The sequence below is a fragment of the Cebus imitator genome, unplaced genomic scaffold, assembly GCF_001604975.1.
Source record: "Cebus imitator isolate Cc_AM_T3 unplaced genomic scaffold, Cebus_imitator-1.0 Scaffold29, whole genome shotgun sequence".
Classification (NCBI taxonomy): domain Eukaryota; kingdom Metazoa; phylum Chordata; class Mammalia; order Primates; family Cebidae; genus Cebus; species Cebus imitator.
Genome location: NW_016107344.1, coordinates 5,263,295 through 5,279,361, shown reverse-complemented (window position 1 = coordinate 5,279,361; position 16,067 = coordinate 5,263,295). Strand labels below are relative to the sequence as shown.

The window sequence follows — 16,067 nt, the reverse complement described above, 5'->3', positions numbered from 1 at the left end:
CCAAAATAGAGAATTAAAATGTATAGTAATTATATTGAAAGAAATACAACTGGCATTATTTTGGGATGACATAATTGCATGTGTCGAAAATACAAAAGAATATGTGGATTATTGTGAAAATTATTTATAAATATTTCACAAGGTTACTGGATATAGTTAATATATAAAAACCTATTTTTTATTTATTGATGAAAAAAATAGAAAATGAAAAAAATGCCAATTGTAATAGCATAAGGAAATCAAATGTGAAGTGATCACTTCAGTAATAGATATATAAAAGTTCTAATAAAAATTTCAAACAAACGTTACTCAGGAAATTAAATTCTTAATAAAATGAAAGTATATATTGCCATGTTCTAGATTAGAAGATGTTTTAAAGATACTAATTTTCTCCAATTTCTATGTATTCAATAACATCTCCATCAAGATTTCATCAAGATACTGGGAGAAAATTGGGAAAATTTTTAAAAAATTAAAAATTCATATGGAATACCAAAGGGATATTAATGTCAATATTTACAATTTTTTATATTTTTTAAAAATTTAGAACAAGTATTTTTCATGTTCTGTTTGAAAAATATTTGTCTTCCTCAAAAGTCATTGTTATACTTATCTCTTTTAGTTATATTCTGAAAAGTTCATTGTTTTAATTTTTATATTTAATTCTATGATCCATCTAGATTTACTTTTGTGTATTGGTCATGGTCCATTTTTCTATTTGCAGATATCAATTCCACCAACCTCATTTCTTTAAAAACATTATTTTTTCTGATATTGCAGTAATATCTTTTTCCTAAATCAAGTGAACTTAACTGCTTTTCATCAAAGGACAAGATTAAGAAAGTGAAAATGCAAGCCACACAGTGAAAAAGATCTGTAATGCAAATATTAACAAAGAATTAATAAGTATAATTTGAAAAATGAAGAAAGAATTTATATCAATAATATTTAAAATTGATTATAAGAACTACTAAAAACTGATAAGATTATCTTATTAATAGGAGATATCCAATTAAAAATGAAGAGGCTTTTAACAGGCTTACAGAAAAAGGGATATTCAAATGGCCATAAAACACTTGAAAAAATGCTTAGTTTTACCAGTCATCAAGTTGGTGAACACTAACAGAATGATGAGATACCATTACTCACTGATCAGAATGACTAAAATTAAAATGTTTCGCAGTGAGTAGTTGTGGCGGGATAGTTAGACAATGAGGTTTCTCTCCTTTACTTGGGGAAATGAAAAATTGGTTAAAAAAGAAAGCTGGAAAACTTATTGATACATTTACTCAATTTCAATGTTAGTATATTCTATGACACAGCAATTTTATGTCTAGGTAAAATGAGTTTATATGTGCATCAGAAGAAGTGTACAATTCAGCTTTATTTTTTAAATATTAGAACTGGAAACCAGGCAAATTTTCATCAACAATAGAATTAAGCTATGCAAGTGGCATACTCATACAGTGTAATCATATATGCAATAAAAAGGATGCTACAATCTCATGTAATTTCTGAATAGAAATGTCACAGTTACAACTTCAAAGGAAGATTTAAAAATATATATTAATTTATAAGTTCAAATCAGGAATAAACTTATTATATAAGGAATTAACCCAAAAAATATTGTTACATTTTTAGAATGGAAGCTGTAGTTGGTAGGTATATTGTGATATTATTGTGATAAAATACCATCAAACTTAACACAAGTTTTACATTTATATATATATAATATAATTTAATATATATTTATATGTTAATGTAGTATATGTTATACTTTGGGTGAAACATTTTCATAAAGTCAAGTAACCTCCAGCAACTAAGAAAAACAAGGCACATTTGGATGATGTTTGCAGGATATATAACTAAGCAGTAACTGGAATGGATTAAACCATGTGGAGAACCTGTGTTCAAATCCTGTAGAAATGTACACTTGGTCAGAAATATGAAAGCCAATGATTAGCCCATCCACCTAGACACTTTCTCCACTCTTACTTTCCAAATACCAGAAACTTCTTATTTTACTCTCACCTATCTAGCCATTTCTTCTCTATTTTCTTTGTTTTCCATCCTCCTAGAAACTTTCTCCACTCTTACTTTCCAAATACCAAAAGCTTCTCATTATCTTCTCACCTATCTGGCCATTTCTTCTCTATTTTTTTTTCCACCCTCCTAGAAACTTTCTCCACTCTTACTTTCCAAATACCAAAAGCTTCTGATTGTCTTCTCATCTATCTGGCCATTTCTTCTCTATTTTTTTGTTTTCTTTTCATGTAACCGATACTAGAGCTGCTTAAAGCTAGATTATGGTCTCTGTTACATTCTCTCTTCATACTATCTTCCTAACTGATTATATCTAGGTCAATAGCTTTAAAAGCCATATAATTGCTGATAACTCCAAAATTTTTACATATACCTCCAACACTGACTTGAACTGTAAGCATGTATATTTAACTGCCTATTTGTCTCACTTAGATCTCTAATAATCCCTTTAAACATGACACATCGAAAATGGAGATCTCAAATTTTCTCCAAAAATAATTTTCAAAGTTTTCTACCCTTAAAATTTACCCAGTTGTTTAGTCAATTTATCTCTTATATATCCCTAATTTACTTTTTCTTTTTTTTTTTAATACAAAGTCTCACTCTATTGCCCAGGCTGGAGCACAGTGGGGCAATCATGGCTCACTGCAATTTGTACCTCCCAGGTCCAAGAGATTCTCCTGCCTCAGCCTCCTGAATAGCTGGAATTACAGGCACACATCACCATGCCCAGCAAATTTTTGTATTTTTAGTAGAAATAGGGTTTCACCATGTTGGCCAGGCTGGTCTAGAATGCCTGACCTCAAGTGATTTGCCCTCCTCAGCCTTGCATAGTGCTGGGATTATTGGCATGAGCCACTGTGTCCAGCCCAGATTTTTTTCTTTCTATTCATATACCCCTATACCTTCTAGCAATAAATTCCAACAGCAAGACTCCCAGAATATATCTCAAATATTTTCATTTTTCTCTGTTTAAACTAAAACCTATTAATTCAATCTGCCACCTTATACTTTTTGAATTTCTGAAATTTCCTTCTAATCATCTCCCTACTGCCATGTAACCTGACTCCAATCAATTTGCTACAAAACATCCAGAATAAATTTGTCATAGCAACCACATCCCTATTGTGAAACATTTCTGTGATATTCTTTTGCTCTTATAACAAACTTCAAATTTATTAGTTTCATTAGATTATCCTAGTGATCTAGTCCTTTCAGATAGATACCATATTCTCCAGAAGAGCATAAATCAATCAAAATATTTTCTACCCAATCCAAAGCACACAACCTATCCTAAAGCCTACTCTGTATCTAATTGGTGCTCAGTAAAAAGTTGATTTCAGTGTCTCTTTGAAAACTTCACTGTTGTTTTCACTTTAATCTCCATGTAGCTAATTATTGTTGATACATGTGAATATCTACCTATACTTCTCTGGAAGGAATCCTCCCTAACTCATTTTGTGATACCAACACCATCCTGATACCAAAACCTGGCAGAGACACAAGCAAAAAGGAAAATTTCAGGTCAATATCCATGATGAACATTGATGCGAAAATCCTTAATAAAATACTAGCAAACCAAATGCAACAGCACATCAAAAAGTTTATCCATCATGATCAACTCGGCTTCATCCATGGGATGCAAGGCTGGTTTAACATACAAAAACATATAACCATAATCCATCACATAAACAGAAACAGACAAAAACCATATGATTATCTCAATAGATGCAGAGAGGGCCTTTGACAAAATTCAACAGCATTTTATGCTAAAAACTCTGAATAAACTACATATCAATGGAACATATATCAAAATAATAAAAGCTATTTATGACAAGCCCACAGCCAATATCATACTGAATGGACAAAAACTGGAAGTATTCTCTTTGAAAACTGGCACAAGACAAAGGTGCCCTCTCTCACCACTCCTATTCAACATAGTACTGGAAGTTCTAGCCAGAGAAATCAAGCAAGAAAAAAAAAATAAAGGGTAATCAATTAGATAAAGAGGAAGTCAAATTGTCTCTATTTGCAGATGACGTAACTGTATATTTAGAAGATTCCATTGTCTCAGCCCAAAATCTCCTTAAGCTGATAAGCAACCTCAGCAAAATCTCAGGAGACAAAATCAATGTGCAAAAATCACAAGCATTCCTATACACCAGTAACAGGCTAACAAAGCACCAAATCATGAGCAAACTCCCATTCACAATTGCTACAAAGAGAATAATATACCCAGGAATACAACTAACAAGGTATGTAAAGGACCTCTTCAAGGATAACTACAAATCACTGTTTGAGGAAGTAAGAGAGGACACAAACAGATGGAAAAATATTCCATGCTCATGGTTAGGAAGAATCAATATCATGAAAATGGCCATAATGCCTAAAGTAATTTATAGATTGAATGCTGTCCCCATCAAGCTACCATTGACTTTTTTCACAGCACTGGAAAAAAAAAACACCTTAAACATCATATGGGACCAAGAAAGAGCCCACATAGCCAAGACAATCCTAAGCAAAAAAAAATAGACCAATGGAACAGAACAGAGGTCTCAGAAGTAACGCCACACATCTACAACCATCTGATCTTTGACAAACCTGACAAAAACAAGCAATGGGGAATGGATTCCCTATTTAATCAATGGTGTTAGGAAAAGTAGCTAGCCATGTGCAGAAAGCTGAAACTGGACCCCTTCCTTACACCTTATACAAAAATTAACTCCAGATGGATTAAAGATTAAACAGAAGACATAAAACCATAAAAACCCTAGAAGAAAACCTAGGCAACACCATTCAGGACATAGGCATAGGCAAGGACTTCAGGACTAAAACATCAAAAGCAATGGCAACAAAAGCCAAAATAGACAAATGGGATCTAATTAAACTTAAGGGCTTCTGCAAAGCAAAAGAAACAATCATTAGAGTGAACCAACAACCAATAGAATGGGAAAAAATTTTGCAATGTACCCGTCTTACAAAGGGCTAATATCCAGAATCCACAAAGAACTAAAACAGATTTACAAGAAAAAACCACCTCATTAAAAGTGTGGAAATGATATGAACAGGCACTTCTCAAAAGAAGACGTTTATGCAGCCAACAGACATATTTAAAAAAGCTCATCATAACCGGTCATTAGAGAAATGCAAATCAAAACCACATTGAGATACCATCTCAAGCCAGTTAGAATGATGATCATTAAAAAATGTGGAGACAACAGATGCTGGAGAGGATGTGGAGAAATAGGAATGCTTTTACACTGTTGGTGGGAATATAAATTAGTTCAACCATTGTGGAAGACAGTGTGACGATTCCTCAAGGATCTAGAAATAGAAACATCATTTGACCCAGCAGTCTCATTACTGGGTATATATCCAAAGGAATATAAATTGTTTCATTATAAAGACACATGCACATGTATGTTCACCTTGGCACTGTTTACAAGAGCGAAGACTTGGAACCAACCCAAATGCCCATCAATGATAGACTGGAAAAATATAATGTGGCACATATACACTATGGAATACTATGTAGCCATCAAAAAGGATGAGTTCATGTCCTTTGCAGGGACATAGATGAATCTGGAAACCATCATTCTCAGCAAACGGACACAAGAACAGAAAAGCAACCACCACATGTTCTCACTCATAAGTGGGTGATGAACAATGAGAACACATGGACACAGGGAGAGGAGCATCACACACTGGGGCCTGTTAGGGGGTGGGCAAGCTAGGGCAGGGATATCAGGGGGTGGGAAGATTGGAGAGGGATAACATTAGGAGAAATATCTAATGTAGATTATGGGGGGGATGGATGCAGCAAACCACCATGGCATGTGTATACCTATGTAACAATCCTGCACGATCTGCACATGTACCCCAGAACTTAAAGTATAATAAAAAAAAATAAGAAAAAAAAAGCCTATGAGATTATACCATATCTTTTTGAAATAACCTCAACCTTCCCATTTACTCATCCTTTCTAATCCCCATTTCCCATGTCAAGCTACATAATGAAAGAACAACATCTGAAGCTCATGCTTTTTAATTTTACCTATGCCTGTACTCAAAACACTATCCCTCTACATGCATAGGGTTGTATAAAATAACATCCCTAAGCTGAATGTATGTTGTGAACATTTTTAATGTTATTTGGGTACATTTATTCTTTATTAAATTTTAATTGCATTACTGTGTAATATGTTGAAGCATACTCACTTATTGGGAACAATGGACTTATTTTAGTTGACTCATTGACTGCTATAAGAGCTCACTGTGGGCAGAGACTTTGTCTGCCTAATCTGTCACTGTGTCCTGGATGCCAGTAATAATTCCTGAAAATTAAAGTCAGTCAATGAATAATAGTTAAATGAATGAATGAATAAATGAGTTCTCATTTTATTTTCACATCAGTTTTAGGAGACAATTTTTCATGGGTCTCTCATATTTCTACACATCTTTGAAGTAAAATTACTGAGTGCCCTTTGTTCTGGAATATATTAAAAAAGAGATTATTTTAACAGAAAGACTAGGAACATAAAGATAGCTCCTATCCCCAAAATAAAATGCAGTCATGCTTAAATGAATAAAGCTTGTATCTCCTTCTAGAGCAATGGTATACATGTTTACTGTCCATTATATAGTTGTTTTCTATAATACAATCTGCTGCATGTATAAGTTTACATTAACCCTCTGAAAGCAAACATTGTATGAGGCAATTGTAAACAGGCAAGAAAGACTTTACTGAAGACTTGTAATAAAAAAAGATAGGCCAAAACTGTGACTGAACTCAAATCTGCTAAAACAAAGGTGGTAGAGTTTTTAGGAACTAGATTAGGTAGGTGGATCATAGACAATTTGTGTTTGCTAAGTGGCCTTGCTCAAAGGAATGGTTAGCTTTCTTCTATCTTTATGTCAAAAGGTAGTTTTATAACTTGCTGCAAGGTACCAACTGAAGTTAGGCTCCTATACTCCCAGGGAGTCTGGAAGATAGACTACCTTAATGACTAAATTTCAAAGGGACAGCAGCTCCCAGATCCTTGAGAAAGACAGGCCTGGGTTGTGAAATTGGCAAGAGGTTTTATCAAAGATTTACATTTCAAAGAAGCAGAGAAATAATTTGCAATTACAAGTTTTCTAAAGTAAATGCTCTAAGGAAAATGGAGTCCGGGCTGTAGACACAGGGAGAAACTGTCAAAAGTTTGATGAAGAGGAGGGAAACATTAAGGCCATGTTGATTACCTTCTTTGGATCACCCTATGGGAACTGGGGCTTGGGGAACCAGCAATAGAAACAAAAATTGATGATCCTTTGACTATTGCTGTTGCTATGAGTAAACTTTCTTCTTTTATCCAGGAGTCATGTCTTAATCAATATGCATAAATTTGTGGCAGTCTAATTTGTGAGCTTAGCAGTAGGGTAAAATCACAGAGGCTCCAAACTTCTTTATAATCTGATTTCAAATTGTACACCTTTGGGAAATAGGCATCAGAATTTTTCTCAAATAAAGAGATCACATCAATCAAAATTAACATGAATTAAATATTTACCAACTGTTGTGCATTTAAGAAAATTTATTTATGAAGAAGTGAGTTTGCTAGAAAAGCACTTACTAGTTATATATGTCTTCCCATCAATAGCTCTCTATTCATTTTAATTGTTTATGTTTAGTAATTTTAGTTAATATGAAAGATGTAATATTTCTAAGCTTAACTTAAGTTTATTATAATGGTTTTGGAAAGCCAAAGCACAAAGGATACTATTCTGAAATTCAAATTGGTAATATTACATTGCTTTATGGTAACATTATTGTAAGTAACAAGGTAATTTAAGCTGCAGTGTAGAAATATTCTTTAAAAGTCGCAGCCAAAGGCATCTTACCTTTGATTTTTAGTATTTGCTTCTTCATATAGTCATAATATGGGAATTAGTATTATTTCATAAAGCACCTAGGTCATAATACTTATTTCTAACTCCCAATTTTGTTTCACTTTAATGGAATAATTCAATTAATATTAGGTATTAATCAAATTAATATGAGGTATTAATTAAATTAGGCAGTTTCTGCAATATTGCAATTGTTTTTTAACAACTGAAGGGTGTGCTGAATGAATTTATAGTTTTGTACTGTTGCTTTGATTTCTTTGATTTTTAAAATCTCACTGTGAAATTATTCAACTTTTTGAAAAATTTAATTTTATTGTGTTAGGAACAATAACATGAGATCTAACCTTTTAACAGACTTTAATGTACAATATGATATTAACTATAGGAACAACATTTGTCCAATGTTTTAGGGGTAACAGTACTTGAAGGCCCTATTTATGCTGTGGGAGGCCATGATGGCTGGAGCTATCTGAATACAGTGGAAAGGTGGGATCCACAGAGTCAGCAATGGACATTTGTAGCCAGTATGTCAATTGCTCGGAGCACAGTTGGTGTAGCAGCATTGAATGGCAAGTAAGTAAATTTTTCTGTTTTTCTTAATTTATAAAAAAAGTTATTGGGTAAATAGTATTTGAAAAATAACTTTTAATAAACCAGTAAAAATCCTTTAAAAACATTATAAGCTGTTGATATTTTTAAATAGATAAATTAACAGTGGTGTTTTCTCTGTAGGCAACAGAACCCAACATTTCTTCACATTGATTATTAAAGAATTATCCAATATATTTCATGGGAATATTTACATCATTTTTTATAAGATAGTTGAGTAGCCTTCAAAAACTACTAAAAGTTTGGTGTTCAATATATCTTTCTTTGCATAATTACACTGGTTTACTTTTCAAGCATCCCCATTAATATCACTCTAAATCAAGAATTCTCAACCTCAACACTGTTGATATTTGAGGTTAGATGGGTCTTTGTTGGAAGGATTCTTCTGTCCTGTGAATTTCAGGGTGGTTAGACGTGTCCTGGATTTCTACCCAGTTGATGCCAGCAGTATCTTTACCCACTACCTCAGTGTGACAAGCAAAATATCTCCAGACATTGCCTAGTATACCCTGGGAAGTGGCAACATACAGCCCCTGTCTTCCCCATGGAAACCATGGATCTAAACAAAGCTAATATCACCTCTTGCCTAGACAATTGCAACAGCTTCTAGTCTGGTTTTTTTACTTCTTTTGTCTGCAGTCTTATTTATGAAGGCTTCCAGAGGAATTCTTTTACAAAGGCAAACAATAAATCAGCCTTCTTCAAAGACTTGTCTTTTATTATCCTTGTTGATTTAAAGTCCGTTTTTTCAGAAACTAGAATTGCAGCCCCTGCTTTTTTCTGTTTTCCATGTGCTTTTGTGTCTGTGTGTCTTTGCATGTGACACGGGTATCTTGAATACAGCACACCAATGAATCTTGAATCTTTATCCAGCTTGTCATTCCGTGTCTTTTAATTGGGGCATCTGGCCTATTTACATTTAAGGTTAATATTGTTATGTGTAAATTTGATCCTGACATCATAATGTAGCTGATTATTTTGCGGACTTGTCTATGTAGTTCATAGTGTCACTGGTCTGTATACTTAAGTGTGTTTTTGTAGTGGGTGGTAATGGTTTGTCCTTTTCCTATTTAATGCTTCCTTCAGGAGCTCTTGCAAAGAAGGCCTAGTGGTGGCAAATTCCCTCAGCATTTGCTTGTCTGAAAAATATTTTCTTTCTCCTTTGCTTATGAAGCTTAGTTTGGCCAGCTATGAAATTCTAGGTCGGAAATTCTTTTCTTTAAGAATGTTGAATACTAGCCCCCAATCTCTTGTGGCTTGTAGGAGTTCTGCTGAGAGGTCTGCTATTAGTCTGATGGGCTTCCCTTTATAGATGACTTGGCCTTTCTTTCTGGCTGCCCTTAGCATTTTCCTTCATTTTGACCTTAGAGGATGTGATAATTATGGGTCTAGGGGGTTGATCTTCTTGTGGAATATCTTGCTGAGGTTCTCTGGATTTCCTGAATTTGGAGGTTGGCCTGTCTTGCTAGGTCGGAAAAGTTATCCTGGTTGATATCCTGAAGTGTGTTTTCCAACGTGATTCTGTTTTCCTCATCTCTTTCAGGTACCCCTATCAGATGTAGCTTTGGTCTTTAAACATAATCCCATAGTTCTTGGAGGTTTTATTCATTCATTTTTATTCTTTTTTCTCTAAACTTATCTGCCTGTGTTATATCAGCAAGATAGTTCTCAAGTTCTGATATCCTTTCTTCTGCTTGGTTTATTCAGCTACTGATACTTGTGTTTGCATTATGAAGTTCTGTTGCGTTTTTCAGCTCCATCAGGTCATTTATGTTCCTCTCTAAATTGGTTATTGTGGCTAACTGCTCCTGTAATGTTTTATCATGGTTCTTGGCTTCTTTGCAATGAGTTAGGATATAACTTTAATCTCAGTGAAGTTTATTGTTACCTATCTTCAGAAGCCTACTTCTGTCATTTCATCCATCTCAGCCTCAGCCCAGTTCTGTGCACTTGCTAGAGACATATTGCTGTCATTTGGAGGAGGAGAAGCACTCTGGCTTTTTGAGTTGTCAGCATTTAGGGGTTGATTCATTGACATCTTCATGGGTTTATCTACCTTTGATCTTTGAGGCTGCTGACCTTTGGATGGGGGTTTTATGGGGTCTTTTTCATTGATGTTGTTGTTGCTGCTTTCTGGGTTTTTTTGTTCTGTTTTTTTTTTTTTTTTTTTTTTTTTTTTTTTTTTTTTTTTTTTTTTTTTTTTTTTTTTTTTTTTTTTTTTTTTTTTTTTTTTTTTTTAGCAGTCAGGACTCTTTTCTATAGGAATGCTGCAGTTTGGTGGGGGTCCCTCCCACTCCTGGAGATATCTCCATTGGAGGCTGCAGGCCAGCAAAGATGGCAGCTTACTCCTTCTTCATGGAGCTCTGTCCCAAAGGGGCTTCAACCTGATACCAGCCTGAACACTCCTGTATGAAGTGTCTGGAGACTTCTGTTTGGAGGTTTCACCCAGTCAGGAGGAGCAGGATCAAGGGCCAACTTAAATAAGCATTCTGCCTGTGGCCTCGTGGGGCAGATGTGCTGTCCTGCCCTGACTCTCCAGAGCCAGCAGGCAGAAAAGACTAAGACTGCTGATGGATGATACTGCAGCTGCCCCTCCTCCTGCAAGCTCCTCTCAGGGATATCAGAGTTCTCTTCAAATCTCCTGGCTGGGGATGCTGAAATTCCCATGGGGAGGGACCCTCTGGTGGGAAGGAGTGGATCAGGGTCCCACTTAAAGAAGCAGTCTGGCCACGAACTAGCCCAGTCCTGCTCCACTGTGAGAAACTGCTCCCAGTCTAGGCTGCCCAGTTTTGCTGGCACCAGCAGCAGGAGAAAACAGCTGACTGGAGCTGCAGTGATGGCGGCCACACCTCCATCTCTGGGAATTCATCTTCTAAGGCATAGCCTGCTGTGCTGGCTGGCAGAGATTCCAAGCCAGTGGGCTTTAGCTTGTGGGGTTTCATAGGAGCAAGGCCAAATGGCTTCCTGGCTTCAGCCTCCTTTCCATGGGAGTGGACAGCTCTCCTACTTCATGGTAGTTACCAGAGCACGAGTATGCAGATACTCCTGTGTCCTACTATCTGCTCCAGTGGCTGCCCATCTGAGCGGCCACCATGAGTCTGCACAGCTTTGTGCTTGTGACCAAAGCCTGGTGGTATGGGCTCACAAGGGGACCTCCTGATCTGTGGGTTGCAGGGACCTGTGGGAAAAGCATGGTTTTCAGGGAGGGGTAGCACAATCCGTTACCACCTCCTTTGGCTGTGAGAGGAAGCTCCTAGTGCCCCATGCAGCTCCCGGGTGGGCCCTTGCTCCATCCTGCTTTTCCTCACTCTCTGTGGGTTGCACCAACCACCTAGTTGATCCTAATAAGAGAAACTTGGTACCTCAATTGAAGATGCAGAATTGATTTGCCATTTTTTCCTTCTCTCTGAGACCCAAGAGCAGAGCTATTTCTATTTGGGCATCTTGGCTACTCCCTCCTACTGTATCATTCTTATGCCTTTGCATCCTCATAGCTTAGCTATCACTTACGAGTGAGAATATACTATGTTTGGTTTTCCATTCCTGAGTTATTTCACTAAGAATAATGATCTCCAATTCCAACCAGTTAGTTGCAAATGACATTATTTCATTTCTTTTTATGGCTAATATTCCGTGGTATATATATATATACCACAATCTCCTTATTCAGTAATTAATTGATGGGCATTTGGGCTGGTTCCGTATTTTTGCAATTGCAAATTGTGCTGCTATAAACATTGTTGTGGAAGTATCTTTTTTGTATAATGACTTCTTTCCTCTGGGTAGATACCCAGAAGCGGGATTGCTGGATCAAATGGTAGTTCTACTGGTAGTTCTTTAAGGAATCTCCACAGTTTTCCATAGTGATTGTACTAGCTTACATTCCCACCAGTACTGTAAAGGTGTTCCCTTTTCACCACATGCATGCCAACATCTATTTTTTTTTTTTTAATTTTTTGATTATGGCCATTCTTGCAGGAGTAAGGTAGTTAAATCTGTTGTGGTTTTGACTTGTATTTCTCTGATCATTAGTATGTTGAACATTGTTTCATATGTTTGTTGGCCATTTGTATATGTTCTTTTGAGAACTGTGCATTTATGGTCTTAGCCCACTTTTTAATGGGATTGTTTGGTTTTTTACTTGCTAATTTGTTTGAGTTCCTTGTAGATTCTGGATATTAGTCCTTTGTTGGAGGTATAGATTGGGAATATTTTCTTCCACTCTGTGGGTTGTCTGTTTACTCTGCTGATTGTTTCTTTTGCTGTGCAGAAACTTCTAAGTCCCATCTATTTATCTTTGTTTTTGTGGAATTTGGTCATAAAACGTGAATTAACACTGTGTATGTCCATACACACAGATCTACATATACAGTGAATACATATTCATATTATGTATTTTGTTTAATGGAAAGATAGGCATATTCCTCATAATAATTTTTTTCCAAAATTTATTTTGGTTATCCTCTAAATTCATTCATTTAACTTTGGTATACCTTTCTCAGATTTTAAAAAGTCATTCTTAAATATCTCTTTAGAATTTGCTCTGTAAATATTTACAGATTAATTTGAGAAAGATGTGTGATCTCTAAATTTGAAATATTAATATTTTCTTCTGGGAAGATAGTTATACTTTTATCTTTTAAAATTACTCTTCTTGTATTTCAGTGCTTTTTAATTTTGGCATAGGTTATTCTTTCTTTCTGAGGTTACTCATGTTTTGTATTTTTAAATATTTTACATATTATATGGTTATTCGTTTCTGTTTATACATTAATAATTACAAAATTAAATTGTAAAATATAATTTCTATATATAATAACCATTTAACTAAATGTTTTTTATATTTACTATTCAATTTATAATAATAGATTTTCTAGAAAGATAAACATTTATTTAATAATCTATTAAGGAAACTTTTTCTCTGTTTTCTTAATATACAGTGATTTCCTTTTTATTGTGTTGTTTATATTTTTAGAATAATGACCTAAATAGTAGTGATATCAGGTGTCCTTGTATATCTATTCTAATTGGAAAACGTTTATAGTACTTTACGGTCTGTGATATCTGCTATTTGAGATACATATATTGTTTAAGGTTAAGGGCAGTATTTTATAGTCTATAGTTTTCATAGTGTAAATTTTATTTTTGAAAATTAGCATACGTTTTATGAATTTGTCAAGATGATGATTGTTTTATTATTTGATCTGTTTATGTGGTAATTTGCATAAATACTCTAACTATAAATCATATTACATATCTAAGTAAATCCTATTTGCTCATATTGCATTAGTCCTTTAATCTTTTTGCATTCTATATTCTAGCTACGGTTTTGCATTAAAATTGCTTATAAATTATTTCACAGCATTTTTCATTATGATATAAATCTTATTTTAGCATATCATGGCATGAATGAAGAAGCTTTCTACAATTTATCTGCTATAATTGCCTTTAATCGTGAGAAGCATATTTTCTTGTGCATGAGAAAGAAATGACAGGAGGAATTTTATATACACTAGTATGTATAGTAACTTTACAATTTCTATTTTACCGATATTCTAAAATTTAGCATATGGCTAAAGTCACATATCACTTCTAATTTCACCACTACCACAAATCATTTATTTAATATTGCTATATCCTACTTCTATATTGTGATTATCCTAATTGGTTATTTTTGTTAGCTTTATTACTAATTTCATCTTGTCTTAGCATTTGCCAGTGTCATTATATGGTTTTGTTTTTATTTTTAGTCAAATTAGCATACACACAGACTGTTTCTTATTTTCTTACTAATTTTCATTTGACTTCATTCTACTTACTCTGTCTTCAAATTCAGAATTTAACAAATGATAGTATTAATAGTTGTTCTTGGAGTTTATTTTTCTTTATCACTATGTTAGTCCATTCTCACATTGCTATAAAGAAATACCTGAGACTGTGAAATTTATAAAGAAAAAAGGTTTAATTGGCTCATAATTCTTCAAGCTCTACAGGAAGCATGATGCAGGAATCTGCTCAGCTTCTAGGGAGTTCTCAGGTAACTTACAATCATGGCAAGGGCAGCAGGCACATTACCTGGTGAAAGGAGGAGTAAAAGATCCAGGTGGGAAGTGCTTCACACTTTTTTTTTTTTTTGAGACAGAGTTTCACTCTGTTGCCAGGCTGGAGTATAGTGGATTGATCTTGCCTCACTGCAACATCTACTTCCTGGGTTCAAGCAATTCTCTTGCCTCAGCCTTCCAAGTAGCTGGGATTATAGGCACCTGCCACCTCACTCAGGTATTTTTTGTATTTTTAGTATAGATGTGGTTTCACCATGTTGGCCAGGCTCGTCTCAAACTCCTGACCTCAGGTGATCCACCTGCCTCGGCCTCCCAAAGTGCGGGGATTACAGGCATGAGCCACCGCACCAGGCCCCTACTTTTAAACAACCATATGTCACAAGAACTCACTCATTATTGCAAGGACAGTACCAAGAGGGATGGTGCTAAACCATCTATGAGAAATCTGCCACCAGGCCCCACCTCTAGCACTGGGGTTTATATTCCAGTATGAGATTCAGGTGGAGACACACATCCAAACGATATCAATTACTATACTACAATTGTATTTATTCATTCTCCTACACTCAACTACTGCGTGGAGTCGGACATTTCAGTTGTTTTCTCTTCTTAAGAATAATGCTGTTACAAATATTCTTAGGTATATCTTTCGGTGAACATACATACACATTTTAGCTGGTGTTAGACCTAGAACTTAAATGACTAGGCTTTACTTATTCTTGTGCTCTGCTTTAGTAGATACTGCTCAAAAGTATTTGCAAGTGGTATTCCTAATTTATCCACACACTAACAGATTTTTGAATCCTGAATGCTCATGTACCCTACTGACTTGGTAACATCTGACTTGTCCTTTATTTATCTTTATCCATTCCAGTGAATAATGCTATCATATTCTCTAATAACTGATGTGACAAAACATTTTTATATATGTATTAGTCATTTGTATTATCTTTTTGAAGTTTATTTTCAAAATTGTCTTTTTCTATTTCCCTGTTTTCTCTTTTTCATTTTGATTTAAGGAGTTCTTCATATATTCTGAAAATTAATCATTTCTAAGTGAGTGTGTCTCACTTTATTATTATTACTTTCCAGGAAGTATGTGTTATGTAATTTATTATTCTATGTCTGAAAGGGACTTTCCTGTGTCTTCTCACATTGTTTGCAAATTAGCTTAAGTAGTTTAATATTTCTGCCTTGTATTTTTAAAATTCAGTAAATATTATGTGCTGATATTCAACTTTTTTGGCAAGTGGGAGAGATCTGTAAGACCAGTGATGTTTTTTATCTTTCATATGTATTTTTACAACCCAAACTTTTATTCCTGTAGATGTTTTTACTATGTTTATACTAGTTAACATTCAGTCAAAAGCCAGAAATCAGTCATTTGCCAGTTCTTCTAAACAAAGATATTTTAATATTAAATATAGTTTTTTAGTAAGTATAAAAATGTACTAGTTAACCAAAAAG

At 34.6% G+C, this 16,067-nt stretch overlaps 1 protein-coding gene across 1 annotated transcript in view; it reads left to right on the top strand.

Moving 5' to 3' along the window:
- The window catches only part of KLHL1 (kelch like family member 1), a 422,085-nt gene that overhangs the window by 374,223 nt on the left and 31,795 nt on the right, over nt 1-16,067 (top strand). The window contains exon 8 of the mRNA XM_017523615.1: nt 8,340-8,502. Within this exon, the coding sequence (XP_017379104.1) occupies nt 8,340-8,502 (163 nt within the window). The remainder of the gene's footprint in view (nt 1-8,339; nt 8,503-16,067) is intronic.